The sequence below is a fragment of the Thunnus maccoyii genome, chromosome 23 (genome assembly GCF_910596095.1).
Source record: "Thunnus maccoyii chromosome 23, fThuMac1.1, whole genome shotgun sequence".
Taxonomy (NCBI): Eukaryota; Metazoa; Chordata; class Actinopteri; order Scombriformes; family Scombridae; genus Thunnus; species Thunnus maccoyii.
Window position 1 is genome coordinate 3,712,311 of NC_056555.1, and position 18,811 is coordinate 3,731,121.

The 18,811-nt window shown below is 41.3% G+C and overlaps 2 protein-coding genes across 5 annotated transcripts in view; one reads left to right on the top strand and one right to left on the bottom strand.

Annotated features, from left to right (window-relative positions):
* Positions 1–6,379, bottom strand: part of scube1 (signal peptide, CUB domain, EGF-like 1) — a 124,544-nt gene extending 118,165 nt beyond the window's left edge. For both annotated transcript variants that reach the window (XM_042403394.1, XM_042403393.1), the window contains exon 1: positions 6,224–6,379. In XM_042403394.1, the coding sequence (XP_042259328.1) occupies positions 6,224–6,311 (88 nt within the window). In that variant the 5' untranslated portion in view covers positions 6,312–6,379. The remainder of the gene's footprint in view (positions 1–6,223) is intronic.
* A 3,864-nt stretch (positions 6,380–10,243) lies between these two features.
* On the top strand, positions 10,244–18,464 carry samm50l (sorting and assembly machinery component 50 homolog, like). 3 transcript variants are annotated; one of them, XM_042404005.1, is made up of 15 exons: positions 10,244–10,328; positions 12,076–12,189; positions 12,616–12,717; positions 12,826–12,913; positions 13,223–13,329; positions 13,745–13,875; positions 14,471–14,558; positions 14,707–14,835; positions 14,923–14,994; positions 15,593–15,679; positions 15,899–15,969; positions 16,306–16,373; positions 16,686–16,832; positions 17,010–17,151; positions 17,494–18,464. In XM_042404005.1, exons 1-15 carry the CDS (start codon positions 10,326–10,328, stop codon positions 17,537–17,539), a joined length of 1,395 nt encoding a protein of 464 aa, XP_042259939.1. In that variant the 5' UTR covers positions 10,244–10,325; the 3' UTR covers positions 17,540–18,464. The 3 variants fall into 3 exon arrangements, with proteins under 3 accessions (XP_042259939.1, XP_042259940.1, XP_042259938.1); XM_042404006.1 differs by having other exon boundaries at positions 10,271–10,318; XM_042404004.1 differs by lacking the exon at positions 10,244–10,328 and adding an exon at positions 10,855–11,037.
* Positions 18,465–18,811: the final 347 nt, after the last annotated feature.

Below are 18,811 nucleotides of genomic sequence, written 5' to 3' on the forward strand. Positions count from 1 at the left end.
TCTTACTTACCTTGCAAGGCAGCTGGATTTGCGAGATCGCGATCATGCAAGAATCCTCATAGGATGCTGATTGGTCTGAACCACCAGTGGTTCAGACACAAGCACATAACTTGAAACCTGACAAGATGGATTCTCACGTGATCTTGTGAATACAGCTGCCTTGCAAGGTATCAAAAGCATTGTTTATTGTTCTACACTGGATTATCAAATTTTGAAGCTGAGGTCCCTCTGATACTGTTTCTCTTCGTTGATCTGCGTGTTCCCTGCTAGTGAAAAGGTGTATAATGCAGGAAACTCGAATACCAATAAAAATAGCTCCTGTATTGTTTCCCTCTTTGTAGTTTCTATGGTTTCCATGGTCACATGGTGAGGCATGGTGGCAAGTTGAAACAGTTAAACCATCATAAACTCCAACCGCAGTGGTGAATTGCCATCCTCGTTCACAAGAGTGGCATGGCTGCCATCATGTCTACAGTGAAAACCATGGAGGTGGCAGCAGCAATTGCTAACTGTCTGAAAGCATGTATATTGCCCTTTTCAGAGGTAACAGACTGGCTCATTTGTGTGTCATTTAACTGACTTCTGAGTATAGCAATTCACATCACAAAATATCAGTTGCACATAGAAACACATGATAATAGGTCCACACTCACATTTATTTCATTGATTTCATTCTTCTTTTTTTACACCTAGAGGAGACCAAAATAATTCATGTTTCTGTTTGTCAGGTGGACACAATAACACTGATGATGTAATGAGGCTTACGAAGTTTCTCCGGCAGCTTTAAAATAAGTTGAATTTGGAGGTCAAATCTTTCCTGTGACTGCAGGAGTCCTGAGAGCAGGAGTGTGTTTAAAGGGGTGGCATGGGGTGCCCCCCTCCCCTGGAAATGATTGGCCCCCCCGGCGCTACCCCAATGCCCTTGGGCTAGAGTACTGTGACAATGCCCCATATCATTGGATCAGAGCGCTGTCAATAGCTGCTTGATTTGTGATGCGAAATCACAGTAACACATTTTCCACAACCATCAAACAGGAGGAAAGACTTGAGACAACTTGATTATATTAACAACACCATGTCTCTGTTCATGGTATGTGCACACTCAATTATATATTTTGAAATATGTGGACTGGGATCTTGTTGTTCTCTGCTGCGATAATATGCATAGGTGAACAGCAACAGCAGTGAGTGATGTAGCCTACCGACAGTGGAAGGCTACTGAAGCCTCGATTGCCCTAGTAAAGACGATCCGCGCAGGTATAACAGCTTCAAAAGATTCCAGGTGTCCCATTATAATATTTTGTGGGTAGTTAGTTAGCTTAGCTAACGTAACTTATAAGTATGACTTTCCCGTGTTATTCAGCAGCAGTGCACCACAACATAAAATAGACAAATATTACTTTATCAGTTCATCCTGTTATTTTAAAGATTAAAGGCACAATCCCTTTTCCTACATAGGCTGCGATAAAGTGGTAAACACTGAAATGTGGGGTTTGAGAATGTTAACTTAGCGATTTGATCCAATGACATTAGGAATTTTAAGCTGTAGAATGGTGTATACCGTTACGTTTGTATTGGAACAAAACAACGGTATTTTGGAGTGTGGTGGGAGAAATTAAGCTCTTGAGTAATACAAGGTATTCGTTCTATTTGCATATCCAAAAAGGGCTTCACAATTGAATGATTCTGCCTTTAATCAGACCAGACCATAGCAATCAAATGTAGCTTTGTGTATTTTAATGGCTACGTTAGTGACTTAATGGTTTGTATTCATTTTTTAGGGAGAATTTAGTGGGAAAAATAAAGAATGAAAGGGGGGCAGAGTCAAACACAACCTTCCACCAGTCAGGGACAACAAACTAGCAGCCACAGACCTGCCAGCACAGGTCAGAGCCAGCCTGAGTGGGCCAGCGAGGGCTACACCAGCAGCCATCTACAGTATCAGCAGCAACAGGTGAAAGTCAGAACATGAACCTGTTATGCATTTTCTTCCTTTTCACAACCAGGTCACAAGATACCACTTCCCAGATAAACATATTAACCATGGTAATTGATTGTTTTAGATATACCCAGTGATGAAAGCTCCCACCAAACTTCTGAGGGAGAAGAGGACCGGTCTCAGAGCAGGCTTCGCAGCAGAAGTTGTTCAGATTCCGAGGGTGACAGTGACAGAGAGCACCACCCAATCCCATCTGGATCAGAATTTGCTATCCCAGTTGGACCTCAAGGTATATTGACAAATGTCATCTTTCAGTGTTTAGACCATTTCACTATGAACACTGGTGATGATGAAATAACAGGAGTAATTTTTGGTGTATTTATACTTTTAGATATTTCACAATCTAGAGCGGTGGGTCCCATGCAGCCTAACTTGAAAATGTTCCCTTGAGTACAGCAAGGACAAGGTAACAAGAGGAGAGCAATTAATTCTACATGGTATAAAGAATATGGATAGAATATTCACAAAGTCAGAACTCTGCCCATTGTTTTGGATTGCAGAAAATTTTTCACTCCCCTCTGCCCCTCAGTCTGCCTTCGCTTCACTCTCTGGTTTTGCAAACTGGAAAAAGCACTATATAAGGATAGTGGGTTTGCAATACATTCCAAATCAGAGCACCATGGAAATGCCATGTTGGCATGGTCTGAATGCAAAAGGGAAGCTGAGAGTAACACATCTTTGTTGCAATCAATGGATAAAGAGTACCAAAAAAGAGTGAAAGAGAATCGGGACAATATAAAAACTGTGGCAAATGTTCTCCTGCTTACTGCTACACAAAATATTCCCCAAAGAGGCCATTGTGAGTCAGAGGAGTCAGAGAATAGTGGGAACTTTCTGGCCATATTGGACAAATAGCAAAACATATCCCAACAGTGAAGAAAAAAATGTCCAGCGGAAATGCTAAATACACAATACCACAAAAAAAGAAATCCTTGATTGTTTGGTGGAGATGGCATAATATCATCCTAGAGGTCAAAGAAAGTGAAGCGTTCAGTGTTCTAGCTGATGAAACTAAGGTCATGAAAAAAGAACAAATTTCAGTCGTCCTGAGATATTATTATAAGGGGTCAGTACATGAGAGTTTTTTACATTTTCAAAAAGCTGATAGTTTAGATGCTGCAGGCCTAATAGAGAAGATCATCGATTGTCTAAAGAGCTATGGGCTGGAATACAAAACCAGTCTTGTAGGCCAGGGATATGACAGAGCATCCATAATGAGCGAAAAACATGCAGGTGTTTCTGCACGCATAAAGGCAGTGGCAAAACGTGCATTCTATGTACACTGCAACGCACATTGTCTGAACTTAGTTCTAGTTGATACTGTCAAGTCAGTACTTGAAGCGGCATGTTTCCTTTCTGTACTAGAGAAGCTATACATCTTCATGTCGGGCTCATACATTCACCATAAATGGCGAGAAGCTCAGCGAGAAATGTATGGAGGTCAGCCTAGAGAGCTTTAGAAGCTTGGCAACCTAAGATTGGCATGCAGGCACTTTGCGTCCTTGAAGATATTGCTGATGAGAGAAGTGGGGACAGGTCAGTGGAGCCAAGGGGCCTACTTGTCAAACTGACTTACCTTTCATTGGGCTTCTAGCAACATTCCGCAAAGTGCTGGGTGATACCAAGCTTCTATCAGATATGCTTCAGTCACCGTCACTAGACCTAGCGAGAACTGTTGAGCTTATTGAAGCACCTCAGGACTCAGAATTACAGAGAGGAATCCTTTTTTGATGAGCTATGGAGAGTGGTCTTAGACACAGCTCAAAAATGCAATATCAGCATTGAAAGGGTGAAAAAAAAGGCAATGGAAGACCATCTCTAGACTAGAGCGATCTGTAGTGACATCCACTGTTTGTGAGCGTTGGACTGACCAAGATGACAAGGATGGTTTTCGAAAGAACATCTTCTATCCAATCCTTGACTCTCTGATTGGGGAGTTACAGAGACGCTCCTCCAAGTCCAACTGCAACATAATGAGAGGCGTTCAAGCACTTCATCCCAACAGCAACAGCTTTTTAGAAGTCACCTTTTTAATTTGCAGAGATCGACGAGTCAAACATAGATGATCTGAGGAGCTGCACCAAGCACCAAGGATTTTGGAGAGGAAAAGGACACACACAGTGCAATGTGTGTATTTTCAATACACACATTGCACTGTGTACAAGTTAAATGAATAATGAATGCCTATGTGATGTTTTTTATTTAGTAGAACAAAATTGTGTTGTCCTATCCGTGCAAATCAGCTTTTCCGTGCAAAACGATTTTCAGGCAGTGCCACTTTTCATATAATACCACCTGTATTAGAGCTTAGGACACTGCACAAGAGCCTGAAAATCGCGCCTAAAATGTTTTCTAAGCCAATTTTTCAATGCTGTATTTATTTCTGATAGAATTTTTTGATTTTCCATGGGCCCCTCTGACTGGTTCTTGGTCTTCCCTGTACCACCTCATTTAAAAAATCCTGGAATCGCCCCTGATGCAGAGTTACCATGTCCAGCTTTAATGGAACTGAATTGTCTTTTTCACATCAATCATATCTTAGGACATCTTTGCCAAATGTGTCAGATAGAATCACAAGCCCTTTTGTATGACAGTGAGAGAGAGCTGTAGAGTCAAGGTGCAGCACCAGACAACAAGGGAACAGAGAGTTTAACGGCTCCCTGATTGATCAGGTTATTGATAGAGGAGCTGGTCACATCTGAGCCTGAATCCCAGGGCAGAGGGCCAACTCATTACAGAGTGTACACACACACAGAGGGGAGGGGCAAGGGGGGGCAGAGACAGACATAAAGATGTTTTGGTTTCTCTTGGTAAATCTGTCATTGAGCATCAGCACAGAGCTCCTCCATCAGAGTATAAATAGCCTGTGTGTATGTTAGACAACCCGTCTGTAAGCAGCCTGCGGTCCAGCCCTGCTCTCTGCCTGGCCCTCCGCCCAGCTCCGCTGTATAAAGGCAATAAATAAATGATAAAATGGAATTTATAATAAATATTTTTCTGTTCAAAAAAAGTCAGTGAGTGTTTTATTGGAGCAAAGGCGAGAGCTAGAGAGCAAAAGAAGCAACAAGTTTAAGTTTCTGAAGTGTTTTATGTGATTTTTGATTGTGAAATGCTGCAAGAGGGGACACCCCAGCTCTTCAAGCTTCCCTCCTCCTCTCTGTATAAACCTGAGTCCTCCTGGTTTTGACAAAGCCCCGGCTGCATGGTGGCTCACTGTCTCAATATTGACTCCTCACCCATTCACAGCAGTGGGAGGCTGAACAATGCGCTGCTGCTGCTGCTGCTGCTGCTCGCCGGTCAATATTGGGCCCCTGCTGCCTGCCTGCTCCTCCTGGGACTTTGACGGCCCCTCTCCCACCCACATTTACATACACACACACATACGCGCGCGCGCGCACACACGGACGCACACACACACACACACACACACACACACACACACACACACACACACACCCTCCACCTCCCTCCTCCTCATCCAGCTCCGGACCGGCCACTAAACCCAGAGGCAAGATGCTCTCTAGCGGACTCCGCTTCTAAAACCACCCTAAGTAAATCATTTGCATCACTCCCAGACTCACATATGAAGTGAAAGATTAAAACAGGCATTCCTCTCACTCTAAATGAGAGCAAATGAGCGCTTGACCAAGAGATCAAGCTGCGGTTTCCGATTGAAATTGACCTTTGCGCGCAAGAAACACAAGTTCCAGTGAAGTCAGGGAGGCTGGTAAACGGCTGAAAATTCATTTGCGCATCAAGAATGCCTTTCAGAGGAAAATGGCAAGTGAAACTGAGTTTCTGCCAAGACTTTGGCTTATAAGCAATCACGTTCGCTTTAAGAAATTACCAATTTTACTGTCAAATAATGTTTTATGACACCGGAAAATATCCCTAAAGGAATTTAAGTGCGCAAATATGAGTTTGCAGTGCCATTCATTGTATTTCTGCAAACATCACGAGGTTTTTACAATATCACAGTAGATAAAAAATGCCATGAAGTAGTCTCTAATATTATTATAGGAACTTGCAGTGTGCATGTGGTGTTGCGGCACAAGTTTAAAGTCCCCTTATGATTTTCATCTCTAATAATATCCAGTGATAATATTAGTTTGTCAGTCATGTTTCACTGGTTTCCCCCCTTTAACCCGGTTAAACTGAAGCCACCAAAAAGTACACTGAATGTTTGACAATAAAACAAGACAGAGAGGAAAGGGGAGCTCTTACCTGCGAGTCCGACATTCCCCATCACCCTGCAAGTATTTATGAGGAGGATAAACAAACAAACGTCCCGGGAAAAACAAGCGCTCCCCATGCTGACAGACGGTGTGAGGATTCAGCAGGGCTTTTCTGGGGGTTTGGACTGTGTGTGTGTGTATGTGTGTGTGTCTCTGACACGAGAGGAGGAGGACCGCTTTTTGGTAGACTGGCAGCGGCAGGGAGGGAGAGGGAGAGAGAGAGAGAGAGAGAGAGAGAGAGAGAGAGAGGGAACAGCAGGGGAGAGTGGAGCAATCCGAGCCCTCTGATTGGCTTGTTTGTGCCGGTAGAAAGGAGAGAGAGAGAGAGAAAGAGAGAGAGAGAGAGAGAGAGAGAGAGAGAGAGAGAGAGAGAGAGAGAGAGAGAGAAAGAGAGAGAGCATGTGGGCCTACTGAGAGTCATGATGATGGTACTCAGGGTTCCCCAAACCCCAAAATCCATGACAAAAATAAAAACTCTAATTCCTATTATAGGGAGCAGTGTACAGAATGAACTAAGGGCAAGAAAGGAAGAAAAAAAATTTTCTTGTTCTTGCTTTTTTTCTTTTCTTTTTTTTTTCTTTTTTAAATATTTCTTGTTAAATATTCAGTAACTAGTGGAAAATCCTTCAATGTCAGTTGGCTAAATTGCTCATAACCAGTGCTTGATGAGGGGTCACAAGTAGATTTTGTATCCAACTAAGGATCTCTAAATATGCTGTCTTTCTCAGCCTTGAGAGGCTACTGAAAGTCTAAGGAGGTTTTAAGGATTAACGAAATACTGACACCTAGTGGCATAAATGGTTAAGAGTGGATTACTGATTGAACAAAGTGGGCAACTGGCCCAGAGCCCGCAGCCTCAGATTGTTTGTGTTGCAAATAGTTTGTGGTGATTAGACTGATTGCAAATTTGTTATGTAATATGCACCACAAAAACACAATAAAAACTGAAATGTAATCATTCCTCCTGTTCATACTGGCTACTAAAAGATCCACTTTAAATGTGCTTTCAGTGTAAGTGATGGAGGCCAAAATCTACAGTGTGTCCACACAGTCATCTTGTGCCAAAATACATTTAAAAGTTGATGAAAAGCTTATATGAGGCTTCAGCAGTCTGAGTTAGTCATATCAAGTGGATATCTGCCGTTTTTAGCATCAAATTCCCTCTTTGTGTTTCCTCGGACAGTGTTTCTCTGTTGAGCTGCGGTGGAAATATAGTAACAAAAAGAAGGACTTTGGCACTAAAAAGACTCTAACATTTAGAGATATCTACTTGATTTGACTCATTTGGATGCTGAAGCTTCCTATTAGATGCAGCATGCTAACACACTGAGATTGGGTGGTGAACAAAGCAATTTCTTGGTCTACTGACTTTATGTCCATATTGTCCTCAGATTTATCCAGATTGAGATATGACAGTGTCCTTATTCTTTGCGGCAAAGGTGATACATTTCTGCCATTTTCTAGAAAACATCTGTTTTTTCCTCCACATATACACAAAATGAGCACTTTATTAGGAACACTGGTGCAATCTAATGCAATCCAATACAACAGCTCTGCCATAAATTCTACTTTTATGAAGCTTCTACATTTTCAGCTTTTGTTGACATTGTCAGGGAGGTGATAATTCTACTTGGAGTGTATTAAAGTGAAAAGGGTTTCTAATATTTTGTCCACTCCATTAGCATACATGGGGGGCAAAATATTAGGAACACTCAATATAATGTACTCCAGTACACCACCACCACCACCCACTGCAACCTTAATAATGAACATAAAGTAGAATTATCACCTTTCTGACAATGTCAACAAAAACTGAAAATGTATAAGCTTCATAAATGTAGAATTTACGGCAGAGCTGTTGTATTGGATTGCATTAGATTGCACAGGTGTTCCTAATGAAGTGCTTGGTTAGTGTAAATCCCTCACTGTGTCACTACATTGTTAAAGCATTGTGCACAATCTTAGATAATTAAATACATTTAATTATCAGACACTGACCCAATAGGGGTCGACATGTCATTTTTGCCCCAGCGCCTATTGGTTAATCAGGCTTTGTCAAAGGTTCCCCAACTATTCATTCAAATCAAATATCAAAAACCATCTAAATAAAAATGACTTTTGTGGTTTTACTTGCAAAGTTCTTTTAATAAACTAACAGTTAAATTGAACCACTATTCCTCATTGTTGGCCTCTGGAGCAAAACCAAGGAGCCTGGAGGTTTCAAAATCTCATTCTGAGTAACTCTATGTGGGTATCAGTGAATACAGTGCTTTTATTGAGGTTAGCTCATTATGTCTGCCATTCAAAATACTCACATATGCAAAAACTTCATTTTTTAATCAGACCCTATGGCTATGTCTAGTTACAACTTTACTGATGACATTTTAATACCTTCTACAGTCTACAGCACTCAAGAATGCTTACAGGCGGGCCCGAGGCTGGCTGGGAACCTACTAAACATTCATTCTGTTGAAACTGCAATTGACAAGTGTTTATTTCCCAGAAACCGCCAGCCTCTGCTTTGTTTGTTTTGTCGTTCACGAACAATTCGTTCAAAAGAACGGATCTTTTGGGTGAACGAACTGAACTGAATCATTTCCTGAAATGATCCGTTCATTTTTCAGTCAGTCGTGAGCGAACATGATTTGTTTGCAGGGTGTGTTCAAGACAGCAAAATAAATTCAGCAGCACTGATCTTGGACTGCAATCCAAATATATGACATTATCTAGATTAATACACACACACACACACACACACACACACACACACACACACACACACACACACACACACACACACACACATACACAGGTTTACTTAAGTCACTTTTGGGGTATTTACATAGACTAAGATTAATTTCCTGGAGACTTACCCTAACCCTAACCTTAACCACTGATCTAAAAATCAGCATTTTACCAACTGGGGGCACGGATTTTGTCTTCAGTTGCACAAGCCGTCCCCAATTAACTGGTCTTAAATCTGGTGTGTGTCCTTGAAAGTGACTTAAGTTTTATCCAGAACCTTCAGTGTTTGTTTATAGAGTTTATGGAATGGTTTCATTGTTGTGATGCATGCCTGAAACCAAATTGTGACACAATATGACACATAGGATAGTATTGGAGTGCATAAATAAAATTGCTGCGTCTACTCATTAAATTTTGAATGAATTTAAAATGAGCTAGGTTATGTTTGACAGTCACTGAATTTTTTGAAAATCTCACCACCTTTCATAGTTTACAATGCGTTGTGAAACCTGCAATATGAAAAAAATGGGTGGCTGAGACTGTCTCAGATCCTTTCACTGTGAGGGAACGTTGCATGTCCAGTAATTCATTCACTCATGAATGTGAATGTGAGTCCTGAGTGATAGACAGTCACTGGCTTATCCTTCGTGAACGACCATTCTCAGTTCACTAGCTAGCAAGCTGAACTGAATGTTCGGTGGAGTTTCAGTTCAGTGAGTGGGATTATAATAATATAATATATAGCGATTTTCAAAAACAGAGTTATAAAGTGATGTACAAACATGAAATTGAGTAAAATAATGAAAATCATGGGGAAAAAAGCAAAATTGTCAGTTAACAAAGCATTACAGGGGCAATTTCAAATATGAATGTAAAAACAAAAAATTAATAAAGCAAATAGACAAAAAGTAATTAAGTAAAAATGAGAACAGAAATAAAAGCATAGGAATCAAGAATTAAAATTAGCTTCATACAAGTGTGTTTTGAGGATTGATTTAAAATGTGGCACCGATTTAACGTGCCTGATCTCCTCATGCAGGGCGTTCCAGTCTGAGGGCTCGAACAGCAAATGTGCAGTCACCTGGAGAATAGAGATAAAGTGTGGGAAACACAGAGGGGGGTAACAAATTTATTGATAAAAACACCGGATTGCTCAATAGAATATAATATTATGTCGTATATACTTATTGTATTTTATTATTATAAACTAATGTAAACTTGATCCTGTTCTACATACTCCGGTACGATTGGTGGCGGTATGCATCTATAAGTTAGTATTGTAATGCGCCAAAAAAACGCAAAGAAGAAGAAGACCGAGCGTTGCCTTCAAGCGCAAAAGGTTTTTCATGGTTAGCAATGACTTTCGTTCCTTTCCGCTTTTTGGCGCCACTTATTTGCTACGTTGTAACATTTAACAACTCCCGGTACTCTATGACTGCAACATTGTATCTGTGCAACTGTGGCCACTCTGTGTTTTTACAGGCCTAGCATCATATCTATGGAGCTCCTTCAGAGGAGCGACAGGGCCTTTGGACTTTTTAGCATTAACTATTGTAGAATGACAGTAGTTACCCCAAATTTGCCCCATGTATCCACACCTGTATGATGGCCTGCTACCCTGCTGCCGCCCGCCCTCCCGTTTTGCGACGTTTTTCTGCTATGTGTTGGTTAAATTGTAAGATTAAATGAACACAATTAAGTACAATAGCCCTGCATTTTTCATCATTTCAAGCCAAAATGTCATGAACAGGTGACCCAAGGACATTAGATATGTAGGAACTGTCATATGTGAACAACATGAAAATTGCATTCTGAATTATAAATAACGAGATGGAGAAGAAAGACCTTAGTTAAAGTTATAGTCGTCTACATTACGAGGAGCACTCGAACACAACACGAAACCTCACCAACTGTCATGGCGTCTCTCTTGAAGGGGGTTTGGTACTGGAGAAAGTAGCCGCTGTCATTTATCAGTTTTCACCTGCGCGCAGAGCAGCGAGTACCGACTTAAGAGGCTTTTAGAAGCGGGTAGTCACCATGGGGACTGTCCATGCTAAGGTAAACCTCGTTTCTTCCTGACAGCTGCTCCTTTCCAATTATTTATTTGCCATGACCTCCCCGCCAGCCTGTGCTGAAGCCTGCAGTGTTACAGGCTGGGAGGTATTGTCAAAATGAATTAACGTTATATTATCCATACAGTTCTTCGGTTTACATATTGTGGCGGTAACTGGGACACTGATGGTGCTTTCAGGTGGTATTTACAAAGAAGAGAGATATGAGAAGCCATTTTATTAACCCAGAACAGCGTAATAATTTTAGAAAATCATTGCACTCTCCGGCAATACTGTTTCACTACGCTTCAATTACCGTAAATCCCAGAATATATCTAGTTCCATATCCTTATATAAGTATTGTTATGTACCGTATACGACAAGTCAACTGTCTTCGTTATTCAAAGTTCCTACTCATCTGAACAGACTGTACAGTGACATTCACTGGTCGTAGGACATCAGACACGCTTATTTAAAGCCCCACCCATTGACTTTCCTGCCCTCTCTCTTACAGACAGTTGCCTTACATAGCTTTTGCCGTTGTATTGGACTGCGTTCTCAAATTTTCGAGTCTGTCTTAAAACCACAGTCAGGAGCCCAAATGAACATTGCAACAGGTTTTTCTTTCTGTAATGATTCCTCCTGTTCATACTGACCATTAGAAGATTCTTTCATAATGCAGTTACAAAGTAAATGATGGGGGCCAAAATCCTCTGTCCTTCTGTGCAAAAATGCATTTAAAAAATATATAATATGAATAATAATATGAAGCTTCATCACTTACATTGAAAGCACATTTGAAGGGGACTTTTTAATAGCTAGTGTGAACAGGAGGAACAATTATCTTATCTTGCCTCACCTTATAACATAAATAAATACAGACCAACACAAAGCACAGCCTCAGGAATGAGTACTGAGTGGACCCAACTCCTCTCTGGACAGAAAACTGCTTCACAAAGACGTAGAATTAATTGCAAGAGTGTTATGTTTCATCGCCTGCGAGTGATTCAAGTATTATAAAGTGTTGTACCTGTCCTCGGTGCAGAGTCTAGATCCTCTCCCAATGCACGGCCGAGACTTGGGCGTCAACCCCGATGACTTTGTGGATGCTCCAGAGCCAGAGCAGGAGGCCAAGCAGGAGATCCTGGAAAACAAAGATGTGAGTTGAATAAATTAGTAGTAGTCCCGAGGAGTTAGTCATCGTAGCCGTTAAAATAATGTAATGCTTATCTTTCTTAAGATGATCTTTCTCCAAATTATTCAAATCAAAATGATACTGTCCAAAGTTTCAGTCTTTTGAGTACAAAATTCTCTCTTTGTTCTTCAAAGGGAAAGAGATTTTTTCCCTGTTGAGCTGCTGCAGGAGGATAATAACAAAAAAGAGTGAATTTTGTACTAAATAGCCTGTAACTGTCCTTTCAATTGAAACATAGCATTCAAGTGCAAAAAAGAGACTTTTTTTTAAACTTCTTAGTCAAGGAAACACCTGCAGCTGGACAAAAGCAGTGTCAGCTGTGGTAAAGTCAAATCCATTTTCGATGACGGTGATGTAGAATGAATCCACATAAAATATCTTTGACTACAGGTGATCGTCCAACACGTCAACATCCAGGGTCTGGGGAGAACTAAAGAGGATCTGCTGGGCTATGAGATCTCTGACGTTTTCCACGCCAAAAACCTCATCGATGTACGTATTTATGACATGACTCACAGGCAAGACTTTACGTTCTGAAGGATTCTTTTCATTTTTGCATGAAGTTGAAGTTTCACTAAGTGCAGAGCTCTGTGATCACAGGTGATGAAAAAGGCTCACGTCGCCAGACAGAGGCTGCTCCGCCTGGGGATTTTTAAAGATGTGGAGGTGCTTATCGATACATCTGAAGGTAACTGATTCACTGCTTCCTACAAAGAGCCACGACGCATACAAATCACACTCTAGTCTCTGAACTCAAATGTGAAAATTTGGCAAAAACAACTTCTGAGGAACATTTAAACATGCATCTTTAGCTCTTGAATTCATCTGTCTGTCAGTGCCCAGGATCAGTATTTGTATTTCTATCAGTTGTGGGAATTTCTTTCTTTTTAAAAGGGACTGTATGGTGTATTTCTATGGATGAAATGGTTGTTTGCCCAGCTGACAGTGATGTGAAGTAACAAACTTTCTTTACTCTAATTATTTCCTCTGTCCTCAGGTGTGGATGCCTTACCCAATGGTCTGGATGTAACTTTTGAGGTGACAGAGATAAAGAGGCTGACAGGAAGCTACAACACCATGGTCGGCAATAATGAAGGAAGCATGGTGAGACAACAGACACTTCCACATGACTCATGTCAGTCTCTTTGGTTTAGGCTTGGAGTGGAGCATCAGTGCATTGGTTACCTGTGAGGTTTATCAAGTACCAACAAAATTCTAACTAGCATTCAAGAAAGCGTTTTTTAGCGTAATGCAAAGTTATCTTTAAATATCTGACCTTTTGTGCTTTTTCTGAAAATTAGTTTTGTTGTTTTTAACCCCTTTTCACTTGAGTCATCTCACAGGGAAGCATCACAGTTGAACTAATCAGTTCTCAGGTCCTCCAGTGAATACAGACAGTTTGAAACCATCATCATCACAGTTATTAACAACTGAACAACAACAAATATCAACCTAAATGACCACAAAATGTTATCAGCTATCAGAGTGTGTGTGTGTGACCCTCTTTCCTGTCTCTCAGGTGCTGGGTGTGAAGCTGCCCAACACTCTGGGTCGAGCTGAGAAACTCACCTTCCAGTTCTCCTACGGGACGAAGGAGACGTCCTACGGCCTGTCCTTCTTCAAGCCCCAGCCCGGACACTTTGAACGCAAGTACGAACAGAACACTGTCAGCAACACAGATCCATCGTAAACTGTCACATAGAGTAACAGCTGCTGCAACTTTAACCCTTTGCACCCGCTGGAGGCAATTTGCATCAGTAAGATAAGATGTTCTTCTCATTAGTCAGTCAAATGTGAACTCACGGATATGATCCACATCTTGTTAGATTCAGCGTAGCTTACACACAGATATATCTGATCCTCATAATTGCAGATGTTGCCTTAAAATCATCAGATTTTTTCTTCAGCATCAAAGTAATCCAGTAACAGTCGTCTGTACATCCACGCTCACAGTGCAAACAGGAAGTGCTAATAGTTCATTCAGCAGGACTTTTCATGCTGACAATTTACCAGAATGAAAATAAATATCGGCTTAAGAAACAGAGCTACAGTGTAAAATATGACTTCCTCAAAGCGTTATCATTTAAGCATATCATTTTTTGACAAAACCTGTGTTCATTCAGGCAGAAAACTCTAAACCATTTAAAAATTTTACAAAACTATTTCATAAAAACTGTTTTGTGTAGTAGCTTGATTGTGCCACCATGGAAGAGTTTTTCTTTATTTGTTTGTCCTCTTGTTTCAGCCTCACCCTAAACATGTACAAAGTCACCGGCCAGTTCCCATGGAGCTCCTTAAAAGAGACCGACAGAGGCTTGTCTGCAGAACTAAACGTAAGAGTGCAGTCATGTGTGCTTGTGTGCAACTAACATATAGCACAAACAAGATATACAGTATGATCATAGAGAAATACACTGACAGACATCACAAACACACATCCAGCAGCTAAAGGTAGTTGATTTACTTCCTCTCCTCCCGCAGTTTCCTCTCGGGATGACCAGCCACACGCTGAAGTGGGAGGGTGTATGGAGGGAGCTGGGCTGTCTGGCACGCAGCGCTTCCTTCGCCGTGCGAGAGGAGAGCGGACACTCGCTGAAATCTGCCCTCTCGGTACATTCTGAAGCCTTGTACTACTAGTAAACCTACAGCGTATGTGTTCTCTATTCAGGAAATGTTTATGTTGGTTTTGGTTTGCAGCACACCGTGTCGATCGATTCAAGGAATTCTGCCATCTTCCCCAGCAGAGGTGCCTTACTGCGGATCAACCAGGTAAGTTTGCATATGTACTGTATGTCCATATACATGCACAACAATAATAATAATAATAAATAAATGATGTGTTCAGAGGATAAGAAAGTGCAGTGTAGATAAGCCTCAAGAGGAGAACAAGTTCAGCTGCTTTTAGAAGCTGAATGACATCTGGAGCTGAAACGGTTATCTATTGGAGGATCGACACAAATGAATTGGGATCTAATTTGATAATTGAATAATAATTTGATTCAATTTCCAGAGTAGAAATGCTGGAATTTGCCGGTTCCGCCTCCTTGAAATATGAGGACTTTCTCTGTTTTATATCATTTGTCATATATCATTTATCATATATCATGGATCTGAAAGCTCACTGCTGATGACCACAGTTCACCGTTATGTTTTGAAACATCAGGGTTGAGCTGGTAGGATATGTAGAGTTTTGCGGTTGACACTGGAAACCATAACAAAATCAGGGAGTAACGCATTTTTACCTGTTTTCTCTCTTTATCAAAAAAAGACGTTTCATATCTGTCAGGCTTTTTAAACAACTGGACGTATTCTCCTTGTTCAGTGCAGTGATATATACGTGAAACTGAGGTGTGTGTTTGCTCTGCAGGAGCTGGCCGGGTACACAGGAGGAGATGCCAGCTTCTTGAAAGAGGATTTTGAGCTGCAGGTCAACAGACGGCTCTTCTGGGACTCAGTAAGACACAAATAAGTCACTCCAAACATATTCAGCAGGACTTTCCTATAGCAGCTGCAGCATAAACCAAAATTACCTGTGCTGATAAATGTGGACCTTTAGTAAACACCAGGGGGCGACAAAGCATTACGAAATAGTTATTTTGGTATTCTTATGATATACTGAATATTTTCTATGTGAGGTTTTGTGTGTTTTAAGGAAACATTTGTGTCCTCTCAGGTCTTGTCTGCATCTCTGTGGGGCGGGATGCTTTATCCCATCGGAGGACAGCCGTCCTGTATCGCTGACAGGTTCGTCTGATTCATCCAAGAGTCATCTGGCTTTGACACATCACTGACTGTTGGTGGAGACCTCAACAGGGCACTGCTAATTAGAATCAAACTGGCTCTTTATGATGAGAATGATCTCAAACTGCAAAACATCCATTAAAAAAATAAAAAGCATCTCATTGAATATCAAGATTAGAATTAAACAGGACTCAATTTTTAATTTTTTTCCTTTAAGTTGTATTTTTAGCCTTAAATGTCAAGCCAATCACCTCACTTGTTTCAAATGGTAGATATGTGATTAGGAGATAAACTGCACTCTGAGTGGATGATTCAGTGATATTTATGTGTTTTGTCCAGGTTTTACCTCGGAGGTCCCACTAGTGTACGAGGATTCGGGATGTACAGCATCGGGCCACAGAGTGAAGGTAAAACCTGTTCTCACTGTCTGCCAAGCATAACAACTTACACTGAAGTAGGTGTTTCACTGTCAAAGATTGCTCAATATATCAGGGTTTCACCGCCTTAAGATGCAAAACAACAATATTCTGATATTCCTCAAATTGAGACAAATGAAGACTGTGGTTATCCTCAGTTAGAGTATACTTACAGCAAAAAATATACATTATCAACACTTCAAAAGTGCAAGAATGAACAGCAGTGTATAAGGAGCTGTATGTATGTAACATGAATCTAATGTGTGTGCTGTGTCTTGGTTGAATGGCCTCGCTATGTTCTAGGTGACTATCTGGGTGGAGAGGCATACTGGGCAGGCGGTCTGCACCTCTACACCCCACTGCCCTTCCGACCAGGGAAGGGGGGCTTCGGAGACCTTTTCAGAACACATTTCTTCCTCAACGCTGGCAACCTGTGCAACCTCAACTATGGTGGGTGGACTCAAAAATATTACTAGATAGAGATCTCAAGACAGACTGGTGGAAAAAGCTTTCATTTTAATAGTCAGCAGGGATCCAGTAAGAGAGCCTGTATTAGGTATAGAAATGAGACAGTGTCCTAGTTGTGGTGTGACATGATCAGTGTTGTGTGTGTGTGTGTGTGTGCAGGTGATGGTCCCCGGGCGCACCTTCAGAAGTTAGCTGAGTGTATTCGCTGGTCATACGGAGCGGGCATTGTGCTGCGCCTGGGAAACATCGCAAGACTGGAACTCAACTACTGCGTGCCCATGGGAGTTCAGAGTGGAGACAGGTAGGAGCCATGGACTACTACTCAACTACACTCATGATTGTAGTGTGTTTTTAACACTCATCAATTTTGTCTCTGCATCAATCTTCACCAAAAAAATATATACGTTTTTGAGAGGTGTGTCACTACATCCAGGCTAATAATCCTGTCAGGTACAGCACCTCACAATGTATTGGTATTCAGCTTACTTCGCTAGTTGTACTAGCCTGGTCACAAGTACAACAGACCACACGTCCACACCCTCCTGTGATTTAGGTTTAGTGTGACATTGCTTTGTTAAAATTAGCAATCATTCTAGGATGATTTTTAATTTCTCTTCCTTTTTTTCCCTCCTTCCTCTCATAGGATATGTGATGGAGTCCAGTTTGGAGCGGGAATTCGCTTCCTGTAATGTCATCACTCCACTGCCCCCAGTATTCAGTACTCCAGCAGAGGCTGTGATGTGAAAAGGGAGATCGTCTTGTCATTTGTCACCTGTAACTTGTTGTAGAGTGTAACACTAGCATGGGTCCTATGTCCTGGGGAAATGTGCCTGACCCCCCAAACCCTCCTTTGATACACACAGTTTGAAGTCGAGGTGCCAGTGTTGGAAAACCTTTTTACAAACACTCTTTCACCCATTTTCATTTGAGAGTTATTTCCTTAGCAACAATCACAAGGAACTTTTATCAATTATACAATCATGGTGAATCCTACAGCATGTCAGGAATGGTCTCTTAATTCAACAGACCATTGAATTATAGTTTTAATTGGAGACACTTCTCCTCTTCCCATAGTAGAGATGTAGTTCAGGAACTCTCCAGCATTGGCACCTCGTCTGTGCAAAAGTCATCTAGCAGTGATTTCACCCACTGTGTTCCCTGTGGTGACACAAAGTAAATTATTTTCCAGAATGTTAAGAGATTTTTGGTATGTTCCCTGTTTGCCTTCCAGGATGACTTTTGTTTGACAGTTAAATGCGCACCACACACTCTCGTGACCTGTTGAATATCTATCGATTTTGTGCTGCGTGATTGAATGATTGCAGCAGCAGCGAGGGAATGAACCAAGAGAAACCAGCACTTTTTAAATCAGAATGGAAAGGGAGGTGTAAGAAAGGAACGGACCCTCGTGCCAAAGCGGTCCGTTGTGATGAGAAGAACAGCGGTTTGATCTCTCGGGCCAGCAGCAGAGATGGAACCACAACCCCCCCTGCACCCCCCCCACACACCCCTCCCTGAGCAACATCCACCACCAGTGCTCTTACTGTTAGTCTTTTTTTGATGTTGTTGAAGCTGTTTTGTTCTGTACACAAATAAATCACAGCTGCTCCCCTGGTTTCTCCTTGGATCCTTTGTTTCTTCTCGAATACACATTCAACAATCATGTGAAGAAATGACCATGTGCACGTACTAGTTCTGGATCTTGGTATGTTGTAAGGGTTCATGTACACTGTGATTTATTTGATATTTATTAGTGCTTCATGTTGCCATAAATAGTTATTTTTCTTTATTAAGGCTTGGACTGAGCTTGAATAGGTTTATAAAATTTTTACACCTGTCATACAAGTTAAGACCTTTGGTTTGTAGCAACATTGCAAAGGTGTAGCGGAATTTTAATTTGATAAGTAGATTTATTGCCTTATGGTACAAAGGATCCAATTTGTGGAATAATAGCTTGATAA

Excerpts from the sequence above, each read along its gene's own strand:
- samm50l (XM_042404004.1), top strand. The coding sequence starts at position 11,017 with ATGGGGACTGTCCATGCTAAG. Across the intron at positions 14,559-14,706 it reads GCTTGTCTGCAGAACTAAAC|TTTCCTCTCGGGATGACCAG; the intron begins GTAAGAGTGCAG and ends CTCCTCCCGCAG. Across the intron at positions 15,970-16,305 it reads CCGTCCTGTATCGCTGACAG|GTTTTACCTCGGAGGTCCCA; the intron begins GTTCGTCTGATT and ends TGTTTTGTCCAG.